Raw genomic sequence first — 20,129 nt, forward strand, 5'->3', positions numbered from 1 at the left:
TGTTGAGCCAATACTTGCTGCTAAATCTCCATATTCCTGTCCTTATAATGAATATAACTAGCATATAGGAGAAATAAGTATTAACCTTTAAGATTAATCATGTTAAACCTTAGGTTAAGTAAATTCCTTTCTTGATTGTAACTCACTACACCCTCACCCTATAGGAATGCAACTTTATTTGGAGGGTGGGGCCTGATTTAAGAAAAAAATCACCCCTGGAAAAATAAGTTTTCTGGTTAACTGACCAGTATCAGAAAGGGCCATAAAATGTCAGCAGATCTCATGGCTAAAAGATGATGAAACTCATAAGACCTTTGTATAATTTTATATGAAGCACCTGATTGTGACAAGGGTCAGGTCTGCTGACCCCTGCGTGACTCTGTATTCATCCCTATGTATAACAAAAAGGTATATAAACAAACCTGAAAAATAAAGAAATCGGATCAGTTTCTGGAAAGACTGATTCCCCCATGTCGTTTCTTTCTCGCTCCCCGTTTTCCTGGCTGAATTCCCATCTGAAATGTGGGTACTCACCAAGCCTGCTAATTCTGCCTGGGTTTCTGAGATCGGACCGGGGAGGCCTCAGTGCCTTCTCTCCTTTGGGAGAATGGAAAGACGCCTGTGGCCTACGTAGGTGGTGATTGATACTCCATGTAAACCAGTTATTCAGCCTCTTTTCTCCACTAATTCTCCTACTACACTATCTGTTTCTAATCTCCCTCTATATCTGTAATTAAATAAGTTTTTTCCAGGACACCGACTCCGTCCCCACCTTCGAATCACCCTGGATCCACCGGGGCTGGACCCCGGCAGAATTCTAGCTTTGTTGAGAATAATATGAGTGGTTGGGGAGGGATGGAAGTATTATTACTTCTCGGCTACTGGAATAATCCAGGCAAGGGCTCAATGCTTTCTTGGACCTGGCTGGCAGCAGCAGAGGTGATGAGAAGTGGTCAAATTCTGGGTATATATACACCATTGATTCTTGTTATTTGTGGTAGTTACATTCTATGAAATCAATGTGAATACTGAATTAGCATTAGCTGATTACTGAATCTTTGCCCTGGGTGAGGATAACATAAGAAATTGTATCCCTTTAAGCAGGGTCACCGGAGAAGGTGATGGCACCCCACTCCAGCACTCTTGCCTGGAAAATCCCGTGGACGGAGGAGCCTGGTAGGCTGCAGTCCATGGTCACAAAGAGTCAGACACCACTGGGCAACTTCACTTTCACGCATTGGAGAAGGAACGGCAGCCCACTCCAGTGTTCTTGCCTGGAGAATCCCAGGGACGGCAAAGCCTGGTGGGCTGCCGTCTATAGGGTCGCACAGAGTTGGACACAACTGAAGCGACTTAGCGGCAGCAGCAGCAGCAAGCAGGGTCACAGCATTTTTGACAGTTGGTCAATACACCACTTTATTTTTTGTGTGCTTCTGTTTAAAGACACCTTCTTTAATGTATATTGTTGACTCATTGATATTAAACTCACAGCTAGCAGTGTTGTAATTCATGACTCAACAGAGCTATCTGACACATATTTGCTCCATAAGGCATGTCGCAGGCTTCTTGAGCATAAAAGCACCAGGCAACACTTTGGCACAGTGCTGGGGGATTATTTTAAACAGCAGAATTACCAACAAAAGTATCATGAAAAAATTATTTCTGCTGTCTTTATTAATTTTTCTTATTGTGTAAATATACTTGCTTTGAAGCATACATATTAAAACCAAGTTTTTTTTTCTGTCATTGAGACTTTTTATCTTTAGGGTAAATAACTGAATTTTTAGATATAATGAACATTTAGATACTTTTGAGCTTTAATGAGTTTTTACAACTTTCTATTTTTAATTCTGACATTATTTCAGAACAACAGAAGTTTTGGAAGATTAATACAAAGAATTCTCATATGTACTTCAGCCATATTTTACAAATATTAATGTTTTAGCAACATTATCATCTTCTCTGTACATGAGAAGGAAGCTGAAAACTGGTTCCTCTGTCTTTTTGACATGTTCCTGTTATTTATTGAGCACTTATTTTCTGGCTCATCTTATACTTTTCCTATTCTGGGTTTTGCTTCATTTCTCTAAGGATCTGTAGCTTTCACTTAGTGGAAAATGATAGTTAAAAACCAATGTTTGTCCCTGGGTGTGCTCATTGCTACTGGGATGTCTTTGTTCTCAGTAGACAGAGATAGGAAATGAGCGAGTGCACACAAACATGCAGGCACATCTGTGCCGACTTCTGTGTCTGTTGCTCTATCTGTATTGCAACTGAAGTATTCACATTGGTACTTCTAATGCTACTCAAACACCAAACAGCTCGCTCTGTCTGTCCCTGTTTACACATTTGCAGTCTCCTCCTTTGACAGTGAGAAACCTGGCTACTACTATTTGCAGTCTGCTTATCTGTTCAGCCCTAAAAGGTGATTTCAGAATTGCAACTCATGCCTCTGAGAAAAAGAAACCTACTTACTGCAGTTCAGTACTTGTTTAGAGCCCTTTTTTCCTTTTGTCTTCCAGTGTGGCCAGATGTTGTTTGCCAAATTACTCGGGTTAATTTTTCTATTCCCCACTGTTTACATTACAAACTGGGGAGAGCAGTTTGGTTCTTGTTTCTTGTTGTCCAGTTGCTCAGTCATTCTGACCCTTTGCAGCTCTGTGGACTGCAGCACGCCAGGCTTCTCTGTCCTGCACAAACTCCTGGAGCTTGCTCAGACTCATGTCCATCGAGTCGGCGATGCTATCCAACTACCTCATCCTCTGTCGTCCCCTTCTCCCCCTGCTCTCAGTCTTTCTCAGCATCAGGGTCTTTTTCCAATGAGTTGGCCCTTCACATCAGGTGGCTGAAGTATTAGAGCTGTAGCTTCAGGATCTGTCCCTCCAAAGAATACTCAGGGTTGATTTCCTTTAGGATTGATTGGTTTGATCTTCTTGCAGGCCAAGGGACTCAAAAATCTTCTCTGGCACCACTTTTCCTTCTATTGTATCCCATTTTAAGTTGCATTTCCTCTCTTACCCTAGTTGACTTTATATATTTTGTTAATGGTTAGACATTCAGTTCAGTTCAGTTCAGTTGCTCAGTCATGTCCAAGTCTTTGCAACCCCATGGACTGCAGCACTCCAGGCTTCCCTGTCCATCACCAACTCCCAGAGTTAACTCAAACTCATGTCCATTGAGGCAGTGATGCCATCCAGCCATCTCATTCTTTGTTGTCTCCTTCTCCTCCTGCCTTCAATCTTTCCCAACCTCAGGGTCTTTTCAGATGAGTCAGTTCTTTGCATCAGGTGGCCAAAGGATTGGAGTTGCAGCTTCAGCATCATTCCCTCCAAAGAAATCCCAGGGCTGATCTCCTTCAGAATGGACTGGTTGGGTCTCCTTGCAGTCCAAGGGACTCTCAAGAGTCTTCTCCAACACCACAGTTCAAAAGCATCAATTCTTCAGCGCTCAGCCTTCTTCACAGTCCAACTCTCACATCCATACATGACCATAGGAAAAACCGTAGCCTTGACTAGACGGACCTTTGTTGGCAAAGTAATGTCTCTGCTTTTTAATATGCTATCAAGGTTGGTCATAACTTTCCTTTGAAGGAGTAAGTGTCTTTTAAATTTCATGGCTGCAGTCACCATCTGCAGTGATTGTGCAGCCAAAAAAAACAGTCAGCCACTGTTTTCCCATCCATTTCCCGTGAAGTGATGGGACCAGATGCCATGATCTTCGTTTTCTGAATGTTGAGCTTTAAGCCAACGTTTTCACTCTCCTCTTTCACTTTCATCAAGAGTCTCTTTAGTTCTTCTTCACTTTCTGCCATACAGGTGGTGTCATCTGCATATCTGAGGTTATTGACATTTCTCCTGGCAATCTTGATTCCAGCTTGTGTTTCTTCCAGCCCAGCGTTTCTCATGATGTACTCTGCATATAAATTAAATAAGCAGAGTGACAATATACAGCCTTGATGTATTCCTTTTTCTATTTGGGACCAGTCTGTTGTTCCATGTTTAGACATTAATGGTTCCAAAAGTCAGAACTGTATAGAACTATATTCTTAGGGAATATCTCCCTCATTTCTCTTTATTTCTTATACAAAAATCATAATATTATGATACGCTTTTTCATTTTGTTTTTCCACCTGACACTGTGTCCTGAAAGATCACAGTATTTTAGTTTGTAGATTTTGTTATTCTTTTTAACTGCTGCATAGCACTTCATTATAAGTTATTTAAGCACTTTTTTATGTATGGACATGTTTCAGTTTTTTTCAATTATTTACACTACTACCATGAATAAACTTGTATATAAAGTTTTTTTTTAATTGTTGAAGCAATATCTTTTTTTTTGAAGCAATATCTTAAGTGTAAACTTCTAGAAGTGTGAATGTAGCGTAACAATATAAATGTGTGTATAATTTTGTTAGATATTGCCAGATTTCCTTCTATAAAAATTATACCAATTTACATTCCCACCAACTATGTATAAGAGTATTGGTTTCTCCACATCATTGTCAGAACAGTGTTTGTTAATTTGGTAGGTAATTTTAATTTACCTTTCTTCTACTATGAGTGAGGTTGAACATCTTTTCATATCTTTAAAGGCCATTTAAAAGTAATTTTTAGTGAATTCTTTTGCCCATTTTTTAAAATTGAAGTTTGATTTTTTTCCCTACAATTTAAAGAATTTGAAGATATATTATAGTGAATAGTCCCTTTTCTGTTATACGTGGGACACAAATTTTCTGTGAGTTTGTTGGTTGTTGTTTGACTTTATAGTCTTGTTTTCCCACAAATGATGATATTCTAGCTGCTCATAAACAAACCGAGAAGTAAACTCTCCTTTGTCTCTGTCCCAAGAGCCTTGTGTCTTTTGCCTGCATCTGTGAAATTGAGGCAACCCAACTTTTTAGCTTGCCGAGTAGGGTACAATCTCATGCCTTTCATTTTTGTGACAGAAGTATGCGTCCTTGTATTTTTATTTGCTTTTCTGTAGGATTTTTCTTTTTTCCCTTTCAGAGTTCTTTCATCTTACCATTTCTCCCTCTGAAGAATCACCTTTCTAAGACTGCCTCCCTTGCCTTTCACGTGCATGTTAAAGTACCTTTCTCGAGGTCGGTTCTGTGATCAACGGTTACACTTTTTCAGTACTTTCATGTGTAGGGTAGACCTGCATACTCTGATGGTGGTTTTAGACGTTACACTTCTTCAGTGTTTTCACGTGTAGGGTAGCCCTCATACTCTGATGGTGGTTTAGACGTTACACTTCTTCAGTGGTTTCACGTGTAGGGTAGACCTCGATACTCTGATGGTGGTTTAGACGTTACACTTCTGCCGTATTTTCACGTGTAGGGTAGACCTCGATACTCTGATGGTGGTTTAGACGTTACACTTCTTCAGTGTTTTCACGTGTAGGGTAGCCCTCGATACTCTGATGGTGGCTTAGATGTTACACTTCTTCAGTGTTTTCACGTGTAGGGTAGCCCTCATACTCTGATGGTGGTTTAGACGTTACAATTCTTCAGTATTTTCACGTGTAGGGTAGACCTGCATATCTGATGGTGGTTTAGACATTACACTTCTTCAGTGTTTTCACGTGTAGGGTAGACCTGCATATCTGATGGTGGTTTAGACGTTACACTTCTTCAGTGTTTTCACGTGTAGGGTAGCCCTCGATACTCTGATGGTGGCTTAGACGTTACACTTCTTCAGTGTTTTCACGTGTAGGGTAGCCCTCGATACTCTGATGGTGGCTTAGATGTTACACTTCTTCAGTGTTTTCACATGTAGGGTAGCCCTCATACTCTGATGGTGGTTTAGACGTTACACTTCTTCAGTGTTTTCACATGTAGGGTAGATCTGCATACTCTGATGGTGGTTTTAGACGAATCTTAGGCACACTGCTAACTCTTATATGTCTCCCTTTTCTCTTCAGTGCATTTTTCTTTTTATTTCCCTTTTTTTTCCGCCAGAACAGTCTTTGGTGCCCATGAAGGCTTGCAGTGGGAGGATGCAAGATCATTTTCAAAGATTTGATGTTTATTTTTCTACTAACTGCAAATTTAAACTTTGAACATTCTCTGTTATACTGAGGGTGCAGGTTTCATTTGTTTTTCTTTTTGTTCTTTATTATATTCTTAGATAATATGTGGGTGGTTCAGAATTATGCTGCTACCCCTGTTGTAGCTACTCAGAATCCCCCCATTCATCGCATTGTTATTAGGAATATAGATTTGACCATGAAATATCATTCAATTTGTCAGTTATTAAAAGACTGTGGGTCAATTGAATCTAGCAGTCACTGTGTACAAGGAAATGATATTGCACAGAGCTAGGGAGCTTGCTTTTTAAAGGTATTTTATATTGAATTTTAAAATATCACTATTTTAGTTCTTTGAACAGTCTAAAACCTATAATGTGTTTCAATAAATATTTCTTGATTGATACATAAAATCTTGTTATACTAGTATGGATGCATCTCTTATATTTTTTAATACTTTATAGGAACATATAATCAAAAAGATTGTTTTCCGCTCTCCAAATTCTGTCTTATTTGTTATTAACTGTGTGTCTGACAGTTTTCTGCCACTTAATTTCCATCACAACCCAGTGGATTGAGTAGGGGCAGACAATTTAACTCCCAGGATTAAAAATTAGAAGCTGAAATTTATATTAAATGACATGCTTGGATTGTACAGCTAATCGAAGGAGAAACCGAGATGAAAAGTGACTTCTTAACTTTGTTATTGTCAGAACATCACTGAGTAGAATAGATAGCTTATTCATTGTTCCCACATAGCATACTTGTTCTTACTTTAGCTTCCATGAGAAAAAAACACATGCAGACATTTGGGCCAAGTAACTTGTAAGTTAAGATGAATTCTTGTTCATGTTCTTCTTACTCAGAGTAATAAGTATTGTGTAGTTGAGAAGGAATGTTTTGAAAGAAAGGAAAAATGTAAGGTGATAAAACGTTTATTTATCCACATCAAAGCAGAGACTACTTGCAGGCACTTTACTTTTGGAAAATAATCACTTCTCATTTGTTACCCGGAGGCTTTTCACCATAATATTTAACAAATGGTAAATGCTTCAGAGGTTTTTAATAAAAAATACTTGACTTTCTAGACTAACTTAATGACTAGTCTAGCCTGTCTCCTATAAATGTCAAACATCTATAATTGAGTTTTGCTGGCTTCATGATATTGTTTGTGGCATGACATGTTGTATACACACTCTGTTATTACAAACATTAAATGGATTTGTCAACAAGTGGAGGAAAAAGAATTGTAATTTAGTCTCTTTTGTGAATTTTGTTATGTGGAGGAGGAAAAATTGGATGTTTTTTCCCCTGTTAATTGACACATAGAATGACTCCATGCCCTGCTTCAGTGCTTCTTGGTGGTTAAAAAAAATAAAAGCATACATCACCAGAGGTATGATTCTGTGTCTGTCATTAGAATTTATTTACTGTTTGTAGTTCACATTAATTTTAAGCTAAGGTATGGTTATTTAAAAGCTAGGAAAGTATAATGTTGATCTGAGATATTCTGAACTAAAATGCTATGCAGCAGGGATCATGGTGCATAGTTTTTGTAATATATTTTGTTAAGTGAATAGAATTTTAAAAAATTTAGTTATAACTGGTTTTCACACCGTATTACTATTTCTTGAATTTACTTACATAGTCTCTTTGGAACCCTAAATATTTTTTTAAACAAATCAAGTAAAAGTACATTAGACTCTCTTTTCAAATCATGGCATGTTTTTGGTGTTTTTGAAACTTTTTATTAATATCTCCAAGGGAGGAAGTACAGGGTGCACGCATAAGTGTGACCAAGTGCGCGAGTGTCTGTGCGCCTGGAGGACAGTGGACTGCACCAAGACATTCCCCTGATTTGTTTCAGTTTCAGACCCAAAGCTATTTTAAAAGAAATTTTCATGCTATGTATTATTATTATTATTATTATTTTAATATAATGGATTCTGCCTTGGCTGTTTTCAGAGGCTTTTAATTGTTTTCTAAACTTGCAGACGACTACTGGTAAGCTGTTTATAGACTTTGGCTACCTAGCCTTCTTCAGATTGTTGGTCATACACTGTATCTGATAAACCGCCACGTCACTCAGTTGTGTCTGACTCTTTGTGACCCCATGGACTGTAGCCCACCAGACTCCTCTGTCCATGGGATTTTCCAGGCAAGAGTACTGGAGTGGGTTGCCGTTTTCTTCTCCAGGGATATCTGGTAAAGAGAAAAAAAATTAGCTGGGAAGTTCTGAAGTTTTCTAATATTATTTTGCATAATAAAATGTTAGTGAGCCAAGTGTGACATATTTCGTGAGTCATTTCTATACCAGCTAGAAAGACAGATGGTCATGTACAGCTTAAAAATCTGTGCAAATAGGAAGACAGATGGGTGGTTTAAATAGTTTAAATGTCTCCATGAAAATGTTTGTGTGGAAAGCTTTACTCCTGAAGTTACACTAAAAATATCTAAGTAATTAATTGGGAATAATAGAGTTTATACAAAGAAAGCAATATTTTTTATGCAGGGGGAAAAATGTGGAATTCATTGACTTTGCTAGTTATAATTTTAAGCTTACGGTAAAAATCGGCAAATTAGAATACAGTTAGAATGCAGTTAGGGTACAGTCCTCAAACAGTGCTGCCTTGTTTTCTGATTAGGGCCATGTGGACTCTAGAAGGCGTCTTTATTTCTTGGAGTTGATTTAACGGCCTAATTGTACGTGAAATTTTGACATGTCGTCAGAATTTGTTGAATATCAAGCAAGAGCACCATAAACCAGCTTAAAAATGATGAAACCAAACCAAACCCCAATAGAGCCAACTGTAAGAAAAGGACCTTAGAAAGCACTGCTCTCCAGTTTCTGCAGCAAATTTTCATGGACTTTCACTGCAGCCGGTGTTCAGGCATTAATGTGACTTAGCGCCCAGCTGAAAGACTTGTTCCTGTTTGGCTGGGTATACAGTTTGGATCTCAGGTGACAGCTTCGTATGGGAGTCTCTGCCTGAGTTGTGTGGGTTGGTAGAAAAGGGGGTTGTTATTTTAGAGGAAGGCTGCAGGACTGATCATGGATGTATCAATTGTACTGGCTTTTGGAGACTTTTTGGGAAATGTATTTCTGCAAGAATGATGTTAAGTAGCAATGTTTATGGCCAAATTATTTATACAGAGTATTCGGTGAAGAAATGATTAAAGTAACTGCACATGTAAGCAGATGTGTTCCTAAGAATGTTTAAAATCATTTGTGATTATTATTATTGAAGTGTCTTATTAATTGCTAAGTTAAAAAATTAGCCTTCATGTCATCCAGAGTAAGTTACAATCACTTTAGGAATTTATATTAACAGAGGACAAAAATATATTGGTTTCTGAGTGAACATTTTTAAAAATTAAAAATTCAGATGACAGAATTTTTTTAAAAAAATCACAGCATCCTTCTTAATAAGGGTAAGAATTTTTTAAATGAATTTCTTATTTCAGTTATATATTTTATAATTTATATGATTATTTACTAGTTCATGGCATATAATATATTGTCCTGTGTGTTGTAATCAAAAAGTGAGAAAACCTACTTCTTTGATAGCTAGTGTTATCTTTTTCTGATCCCTTCAGATCAGAATTGAATTAATGTATTTGCCCCTATACTCCTGCTGTAGTAGTAGGACCTCTTTCCAGTCAGCTGTGAAAGGGCTTAGGAAAGACACTCTGGTGATTAAATTATCTTCTCATCAACGAGTTCTTTATGTTATAAAGTGAAATAGGTTATCCAGGGCAATATTTTGTGAATAATTTGGATAATTATTAAAATACCCTCTTGCACACAAACAAGCTGATGTCTGTAACGGGAGAAGTCAAGCTGCAGCTTCCCTGGAGGAGTCAGCGATGGTTCTGGTGTTTGGAAACACTAGAATTTCTTGGTAATAGAGACATGCCAGTTTGCTGGAAGGATTTGTCTGCTTTTTCACCAGCTGAATGTGGCTCCTTTCCTTCAGAATTGGCAGAGTGAGGAGAAAGACAAAATTGTTCCAATTCTGTTGGTCTGCCTGAGGAAGTCTGATGTCTCCTCTCTTTGCAAAAACTCTGGGTTGTTCTCTGCTTTTGGCCCTGGGCTGGGGACTTTCTTCAACAGGAGATACTTTTCAGACTCCTGTCTATAGGGAATATCCAAGTGGGTGCTGAGCCTAAACAGAATGGAAGCAGAGAAAAGCCTCTGGCATCAAAAATTCTCAACATAAGTTTTATTTTGGGGGAAAGATTCATTTGGTGAGCTCTCCTTGGGTGGAGGGCAAACACTTGAAGTCTAGATAATTGACAAGAAATATTTGCTCTGTTTGCTTAAAAAATTGAAGATTTGCTTAAAAATTTTATTTGTTTATATCATCATTCATTTATGTTGTCAACCTATAAATATTTTCTGAATGATTTTAGTAGGGGAATCACAGAAATTTTTAATTTATTACTTTGTCATCTTCTAGACTTCTTCTGTATCAAGTCTAAATTTCTCTGCTTGATTTTCAAGTCATTCACAACCTAAAACTGTCTTAGCTATACAGCTTATTTCCTTCATTTCCTCAAAACTTGCTATCTTTGAGCTATTTATTTGCTTGCCTATGTAACATTGCTTATTCTCTCCATGTTTTCACTCAATATTCCAAACCACCAGACCATGGGCTGTTGTCAAAGACTCTGTTTTGCCAATTGCTGAATTCGCAATGTCTAGCACAGTTCCTGGGGATGAGCAGTTAATAATTTTTATTGAATGAAATGAAGGAATAAATGGAGAAAGAGAGTGAGGTGAAGGAACTATTGTCTCGCCTGTTTTCTTATACCTTTCCAGACTTGCCTTATCTTTTAAGGTCTGTTTTCTCCACAGAGTCTCCTCTGACTTCCCTGGTCTTTATCGACATCTCAAAAGTAGACCTTCAAATTTAACATTATTTACAAACTTTCTAGTTTTCTTGGCTATGCAGTTTCATGTGTACTGTCACTCCAATTTGGTGTAAGCTCCTTGAAGATGAGAAGGAGCAAATATCTGTACAGTTTTTCAAAAAAATTGTATATTGACCTTTATTCATCAAACAGCTCCTGCAGGGTACACTTGCTTCAGAGCATCCTTTGTACAAAGTACTGACAAATTAATACGTGCTCAGTAGCCTTTTGATTATTCATAAAATATATGAGAAACTCAGTTTGCATACAGTGAAGATAGAACTTTTAAAATGATCTCTTAACTTCATTCAACTTTTTTTTCCCCAGGGAAAGAAACTGAAAAGGCTAAGGAACGTTATGATAAAGCCACGATGAAACTCCATGTGTTGCATAATCAGTATGTTCTGGCGTTGAAAGGGGCACAGCTTCATCAGAGTCAGTATTATGACACTACGCTTCCTCTGCTTCTCGATTCCTTACAGAAGATGCAAGAAGAAATGATTAAAGCACTGTAAGCTTCATTTCCCATTTGATGTAAAAGTCCTTCCTGAAGTGACTGTAGCATTGCTTTTTCCTCCCAGTTAAAAGTTTTGTATAAAGTTTGTCTTTGTTTTGTAAGCTGTGTCACTGGACTAGCTCAGAGGGTGTTTCAGACCTTTTCTCCCTCGGTCCTTCTTGATTTTCCTGTCTGGTATCCCTTCATTTGATGCTCACTCACTCTTCTTTTTGGATGCTTTTGTTTTGTTCCAGTTAGCTGGAAATTTAAATGAAAAAAAAAATCATTATTTTGATAGGCATTAAAAAGTGGATATCTATCTGTAGACCATTGAATGTTTAAATCTTGAGCATCTGATAAGCCCAAAGGAAATTATTTATTTATTTGCCTGTTTCTAGTTGTATGAGATTACAGTGAACAAATGTTTATTGAAATTGTCTGTATGCAAAGCACACTGGTGCTTGGGGATGTAGAGATGAATAGGGCACAATTTTTGCCCTTAGGGGGCTAACAGTGTTGGTTAGTAATTCACATGCATACATGTTTACCATACATATCAATTCAGTACACTGCCCTCTGGTAGACTTCATCTCATTATTAATGCTGGTGAGTCCCCATTTTTCCAATGAAGGATAAAGAGATTTTATTTAACTTGAATATGTCAGCGTTTAAGGGTATTCATAAAATAGTGAGATGCCTACTTAAAATATTTAATTAGTTATGTCTTCTTTAAATTACATATTACTGACTTATAAATTTATATTTCCTTTCCTACTTTCATTTTCTGAATCAATGTTTTCTCAAACTCCCCATATGAAATAACAGTGTCTTTACCGTCATGAGAACATACTTTAGAGACATTTAATAATTTCACAAGTGTATTACCTTTACTGTCTAGTAAATTTTTTTAGATCTAGCATTTAAAAATATAATATAACTAAAGTTGAATGCTTTGTCACATTCATTCATATAACATTAGGAGACTTCTTCCTTTTTTCCCCCAATTTGTCTTAAAGATGAGTGTTAACATCATAACAACTTACTGTATTGCTTTTTAAGAATTGTCTAGAGAGGCTCATTTACACTCATATCATCCAGTACTTTCAACTGTGAGGCCCCAAGGACATTTACTAAATCTGAATTGATTTTTCTACCTCGCTCTTTTCTTTCAACTGTATCTATCAGGTGATTTCTGTAATTGTTCAAAATTAGCATTGCCTGAAGCAGTTTGAATTTAATTTTTTTGTTTTTTTTTACCCAAATAGTATTTCACTATTCAAAATAAAGTAAAAGAATTCTTCAAAATAAGAGAGATTTTGTAGGGATTCCTTTTTGTGAGTGATGATTTTGGAAAAGAAAATCAGGGTCTTATATTTATTTGGGTACATGCAGGATGAACATCTCTATCCACACTTTTTAAGGCTACTAAATGAGCAGTTGTGTATTTTTACAACATAGCATTATTAAGGTGAGGATTAGGGTCTTTGCAACAGAATAGTTTTCTTTTTGCATTTATTACATTAGGGTAATAACTGTTACGATCATTTTTGCTACTGACTGGCGGTCAGAAGAGATTGAAAGGTCATTGGAGATATAAGCCAGATAAACTCTGAGTATAATATGGAAAAGAACAGAGGCCGAGGAGCAAGAGAAGACCCAGGAGGTCAGGCTTGTGAGGAAGCCGCACGCAGTGAAAGTAACATTCCCGACGCAGGACCTGACCCACAGGTCAGGAGCTGACCTGATCCCCATGTGGCAGGACCAGCCTGTCTGCGCTACTGTTTAGAAGTAGAAAGTGATCAGTTTCAGGCTTCCATTTTTGTATGTTAGATAGATGTTGAAAAATGTCATGTTGTAGATCATTTGCAATTATTCTGTTTCATCAAATGTTAACTGGTAATGCACACATTTCTATACTCCGTTTACTTCACTATCCAGGTAAATGAATGAAATAAGGTGGTGCGTGGAGCCACCGTCTGTAAAAATTGGCATTACATTTCTCATTTTTATCATTCCAAGTCCTGTCTGGGCCTGTGTTTCCCTGATAAAACTTTAAAATGTTGTAAAACTTTCTTCTTCTTTTCAGAAAAGGTATATTTGATGAATACAGCCAGATAACTAGTCTTGTTACAGAGGAAATAGTGAACGTTCATAAAGAGATTCAAATGTCGGTTGAGCAGATAGACCCCAGCACAGAATACAACAGTTTCATAGATGTTCATAGGTATGTATAGATACTTTCATTCTTCTTTCAGTATTTTTGACGGTATTATGTTTTGCCATGTATTATTTAATGAATTAAAATAAGAAATACTGACGAACTTGGTTAGGACATAGGCTGTGTCATACTAATTTGTCTGTTTTTAATTATTTTCAAAGTCCTTTCTCAGTGATTATAACTATTGATATTTAATTTATTTAATGATCTTTAAAAGTTTTTCAGTTGTTACTACATCATTGCTTAAACCCATATTTAATTCATGAAGTAATACTTTTCTTTGTAACAATTATGTAATAATAATAAACCTATTGTTTTCTGTTTGTGTTAAATTTTATAGTGATACTACATTTATTATGTTTTCATGTATGCATCATCTTATTTTACATTAATTATCATTGAAGAAGGAATAAAACAGATTAATACCTGTGTTCTACAAATGAGGAAACTAAGCTGAAATTACTTGACTAGATTGTTGAGGCCTAAGGTTTAGTTTGATTTATACTATTTATTTTTGCTCTACTTTGTTAACATAATTTTAAATAAGAACAAATATTCTGCCTTTAGTGTATACTAAGACATATTATGATAGGGTATTCATATTGATCAAAATTATTTGGCATGCTTTACTAGAACAACGGCTGCTAAGGAGCAAGAAATTGAGTTTGATACTTCCTTACTAGAAGAAAATGAAAATCTACAGGCAAATGAGATTATGTGGAATAATTTAACAGCAGAAAGTTTGCAAGTAATGTAAGTATTTAGAAAATCTGAAGCTTAAATATTAGTGTTACTATTTACAGTTTACCTTTATCAGATTAAAATTCCAATTTTTGTTTTCTTGAAAGTAATGAAAAGTAACTAAAAATGAACTGATTTTTGTTTGGTCAAACTAAAATGTTTTGAGAAATATGTTAACTTTACCCATTATCATCACTAATTTTGATAATTCTGAGAATAAAAATTCTGTGTGATGTTACATTCATTTGCCCAATTATTAATGACATAAGAATATTAGAATAATGTTTTATTTTTTCCAAAATTTATATAATTTTTTAACCCCATTTCATCCTGTAAGAGATATTTGTCCTCAATGAGGACAATGAGTATTAGAGATAAAAAGAAACTTACAGATGTCAAAAGCATTTAGTATAAAAATTTGACTTTGGAGTTTTCTCTTTAAGCAGAAATATCTTCTATTATAGACTGTTATAACACTTATAGACTATTATAACTGTTATAGACTATTATTTGGCCTTGGAGTACAGAATGAAGCAGGGCAAAGGCTAATAAGACTTTTACCAAGAGAATGCACTGGTCATAGCAAACACCCTCTTCCAACAACACAAGAGAAGACTACACATGGACATCACCAGCTGGTCAACACTGAAATCAGATTGATTGTATTCTTTGTAGCTAAAGATGGAGAAACTATACAGTCAGCAAAAACAAGATCGGGAGCTGAATGTGGCTCAGATCATGAACTCTGTATTGCCAAATTCAGACTAAATTGAAGAAAGTAGGGAAAACCACGAGACCATTCAGATATGACCTAAATCAAATCCCTTACTATTAAACAGTGGAAGTGACAAATAATTTCAACGGATTAGATCTGATAGAGTGCATGATGAACTATGGACAGGGGTTCGTGACCTTGTACAGGAGCCAGGGATCAAGACCATCTCCAAGAAAAAGAAATGCAAAAAGGCAAAATGATTGTCTGAGGAGGCCTTACAAATAGCCGTGAAAAGAAGAGAAGCTAAAGGCAAAGGAGAAAGGAAAGATATATCCATTTGAATGCAGAGTTCCAAAGAACAGCGAGGAGAGATAAGAAAGTCTTCCTTAGTGATCAATGCAAAGAAATAGAGGAAAACAATAGAATGGGAAAGTCAAGAGATCTCTTCAAGAAAATTAGAGATACCAAGGGAACATTTCATGCAAAGATGGGCTTGATAAAGGACAGAAATGGTATGGACCTAACAGAAGCAGAAAATATTAAGAGGCGACAAGAATACACAGAAGAACTGTACAAAAATTATCTTCACAACGCAGACAATCACGATGGTGTGATCACTCACCTAGAGCCAGACATCCTGGAATGCGAAGTCAAGTTGGCCTTAGGAAGCATCACTATGAACAAAGCTAGTGAAGGTGATGGAATTCCAGTTGAGCTATTTGAGATCCTGAAAGATGATGTTGTGAAAGTGCTGCACTCAATAGGCAGCAAATTTGGAAAACTCAGCAGTGGCCACAGGACTGGAAAAGGTCAGTTTTCATTCCAGTCCCAAAGAAAAGCTAGCCAAAGAATGCCCAAACTACCACACAGTTGTACTCATCTAACATGGTCGCAAAGTAATGCTCAAAATTCTCCAAGCCAGGCTTCAACAGTATGTGAACCGTGAACTTCCGTATGTTCAAGCTGGATTTAGAAAAGGCAGAGGAACCAGAGATCAAATTGCCAGAATCCACTGGATCATCAAAAAAGCAAGAGAGTTCCAGAAAAACATCAACTTCTGCCTTATTGATTATGGCAAAGCCTTTGACTGTGTGGATCACAATAAACTGTGGAGAATTCTTCAAGAGATGGGAACACCAGACCACCTGACCTGCCTCTTGAGAAACCTGTATGCAGGTCAGGAAGCAACAGTTAGAGCTGGACATGGAACAACAGACTGGTTCCACATTGGGAAGGGAATACGTCAAGGCTGTAAATTGTCACCCTGCTTATTTAACTACTATGCAGAATACATCATGAGAAACGCTGGGCTGGAAGAAGCACAAGCTGGAATCAAGATTGCCGGGAGAAATATCAATTACCTCAGATATGCAGATGACACCACCCTTATGGCAGAAAGTGAAGAGGAACTAAAAAGCCTTTTGATGAAAGTGAAAGAGGAGAGTGAACAAGTTGGCTTAAAGCTCAACATTCAGAAAACGAAGATCATGGCATCTGGTGCCATCACTTCATGGCAAATAGATGGGGAAACTGGAAACAGTGAGAGACTTTTTTTTTTTGGCTCCAAAATCACTTCAGATGGTGACTGCAGCCATGAAATTAATAGACGCTTGCTCCTTGGAAGAAACGTTATGACCAACCTAGACAGCATATTAAAAGCAGAGACATTACTGTGTCCGTCCACTCAAGGCTATGGTTTTTCCAGTGGTCATGTATGGATGTGAGAGTTGGACTCTAAAGAAAGCTGAACCCTGAAGAATGATACTTTTGCTGTGGTGTTGCAGAAGACTCTTGAGAGTCCCTTGGACTGCAAGGAGATCCAACCAGTCAATCCTAAAGGAAATCAGTCCTGGGTGTTCATTGGAAGGACTGATGCTGAGGCAGAAACTCCAGTACTTCGGCCACCTGATGTGAAGAGCTGATTCACTGGAAAAGACCCTGATGCTGGGAAAGATTGAAGGCATGAGGAAAAGGAGATGACAGAGGATGAGACAGTTGGATGGTATCACTGACTCAATGGACTTGAGTTTGAGTAGGCTCTGGAAGTTGGTGATGGACAGGGAGACCTGACGTGCTGCAGTCCATCACGTTAAAGTCGCAAAGAGTCAGACATGACTGAGTGACTGAACTGAACTTACAGACTATTATATCAGTTTCCTTTCCAGTTTTTGTTATTAGTGTATAAAATTTTAAAAGGTTTTGAGAAATCTAATCTTTTTTCTTTTCAAACATTCAGTTCAGTTCAGTCCCTCAGTCGTGTCCGACTCTTTGCGACCCCATGAATCACAGTACTCCAGGCCTCCCTGTCCATCACCAACTCCCAGAGTCCACTCAGACTCACGTCCATCGAGTCAGTGATGCCATCCAGCCATCTCATCCTTTGTCGTCCCCTTCTCCTCCTGCCCCCAATCCCTCCCAGCATCAGAGTCTTTTCCAATGAGTCAACTCTTCGCATGAGTTGGCCAAAGTACTGGAGTTTCAGCTTTAGCATCATTCTTTCCAAAGAAATCCCAGGGCTGATCTCCTTTAGGATGGACTGGTTGGATCTCCTTGCAGTCCAAGGGACTCTCAAGAGTATTCTCCAACACCACAGTTCAAAAGCATCAGTTCTTCAGCACTCAGCTTTCTTCACAGTCCAACTCTCACATCCATACATGACCGCTGGAAAAATCATAGCCTTGACTAGATGGACCTTAGTTGGCAAAGTAATGTCTCTGGTTTTCAACATGCTATCTAGGTTGGTCATAACTTTTCTTCCAAGGAGTGAGCGTCTTTTAATTTCATGGCTGCAATCACCATCTGCAGTGATTTTTGGAACCCCCAAAAATAAAGTCTGACACTGTTTCTGCTGTTTCCCCATCTATTTCCCATGAAGTGATGGGACCAGATGCCATGATCTTCGTTTTCTGAATGTTGAGCTTTAAGCCAACTTGTTCACTCTCCACTTTCACTTTCATCAAGAGGCTTTTTAGTTCCTCTTCACTTTCTGCCATAAGGGTGGTGTCATCTGCATATCTGAGGTTATTGATATTTCTCCCAGCAATCTTGATTCCAGCTTGTGCTTCTTCCAGCCCAGCGTTTCTCATGATGTACTCTGCATATAAGAAAACATAATTAAGGCATCCTTCTTTTAAAGTAAATTTAGAACTTCCTTGGTGGCTTCTTGTAGAGAGTCTGCCTGCCAGTGCAGGAGACATGGATTCAGTTCCTGGGTCAGTGAGGTCCTGTGGGAAGGAAATGGCAATCCACTCCTGTATTCTCGCCTGGGAAATCCCATGGACAAAGAAGCCTGGCAGGCTTCAGTTCGTGGAGTTGCAAAGCGTCAGATATTTGCAACAACAAAGATATTTAATCTGTCTAAACAACAGCAACAAAGATATTTAATCTGTCTCCTGGTTTTTGTCAGGAATGACAGAAACTAAAATTTGTTGATAAGTATTGTATGTACCTATCCCTGTGTGAAAAATACAGCTGGACGTTTTCTCAGTTTCTCTTCAGTTTTGGATGTGGTATATCATCTGACTTAATGAAATTTTATTTCAAAAGATTCAGCAAAAAATCCCTATGTAATATAATCAAAGAGTCTCCCTTCTACTGTTCAGTAATGTAGCATTTACAAATAATTAACTGAGTGGTAGGATCCTGGGACTAGCTCTTGGTAAGGGTTAATGTCTTTCAAGTTGCTCAGACGGGGTTGAAGAATCTACCAAATACTTGTTGAAGCTGAGGGCTTGACAGTTATGGTGGCCTGACCATCGACGAGAGGCACGGTGGATCGGGTGTTCCCTGCATTAGTGGGTCTTTCCAAGAAGGCGTGACATGATTCTGGAGGAATCTGTTCCTCCAAGTTTGATCCCCTTCACAGGAGACTCACTTTGACTTTGTGTTACGGTGCCAGCTATCTCTAAATCAGCGGCCCTCGCCTGGGCAGTTCTTCTCAAGGGACACTTGACAATGTCTGAGCCATCTTCATGCAGCGAAGAGTATCTGGCAAAAATGTCAGGAATGCTGAGGCTGAGGAACTATGCTTGTACCAATAGAGTTGAATGCATGTCATAAAATGGATGGTAGCGTTTCTCAATTCTTGTGCAGTGATAAATTCCATTCCTTAATTCCTGAGCTGCTTGGTGAAGGAACATGACATAAATTATTCTTGTTTTTTTAAACCATTATATTGCCCCTTCAAGATATATTTACTATGTGTTTAAGGTTGCAAGGTTTAATACTCTCAAGGAGTTTAGGCTCTAATTGATCAATTTATTTTAATACACCAAGAAAGAATGAACATATAGATATTGGAGTTTTATGGGGTAAAACTAAATATTGCTAACTGTTATAAGCATATATAAAGTAAGAGATTTTGTGGCCAAAGAAGAATTTGTTTTATTGCTTTTTAGGGTATAATTAGAGCTAAAAATAGTTATGCTCATAAATCATTATTTCTTAATTATGTTGATGAAGCAGTGAACAAAAATTCAGTAAATTAGAGATAATAAATCTTTGATAATGTGGTGTAAGATTTAATTGCTTACATCTTACTGAGGTAAAGCTTTAGCTACATTTCAATGAACAGTGTCTAAATTCAGGTTATGAGCTTAGGATTAGACTATCCTCAAGAAGTTTATTCCAAGAATGAGTTATTCAGTGTGTCTATAGGCACTGTTAAAATAATTCATTTCCATTAAAAAATATATATGAATGTATATGTGTGTATATATGTATATATTTTAATGTAATGCAAGATGAAAGAGTTATTAAGGATTTACTGAGCATGGCCCCACCAATCAGAACAAGACCCAGTTCCCCCTCAGTCACTCTCTCCCATCAGGAAGCTTCCAGAAGCCTTGTATCCTTCTCCGTCAGAGGGCAGACAGACTGAAAACCACAATCACAGAAAACTAACCAATCTATTCACATGGACCACAGCCTTGTCTAACTTAATGAAACTATGAGCCATGCCGTGTAGGGCCACCCACGACAGACGGGTCATGTGGAGAGTTCTGACAAAATGTGGTCCA

The 20,129-nt window shown here is 37.6% G+C and overlaps 1 protein-coding gene across 1 annotated transcript in view; it reads left to right on the top strand.

Moving 5' to 3' along the window:
- Positions 1-20,129, top strand: part of FER (FER tyrosine kinase) — a 459,494-nt gene that overhangs the window by 110,398 nt on the left and 328,967 nt on the right. Inside the window, exons 5-7 of the mRNA XM_052643475.1 lie at positions 11,269-11,452; positions 13,524-13,661; positions 14,289-14,408. Of these exons, the coding sequence (XP_052499435.1) occupies positions 11,269-11,452; positions 13,524-13,661; positions 14,289-14,408 (442 nt within the window). The remainder of the gene's footprint in view (positions 1-11,268; positions 11,453-13,523; positions 13,662-14,288; positions 14,409-20,129) is intronic.

This window comes from Budorcas taxicolor, chromosome 7 (assembly GCF_023091745.1).
Source record: "Budorcas taxicolor isolate Tak-1 chromosome 7, Takin1.1, whole genome shotgun sequence".
In the NCBI taxonomy this organism is placed as follows: Eukaryota; Metazoa; Chordata; class Mammalia; order Artiodactyla; family Bovidae; genus Budorcas; species Budorcas taxicolor.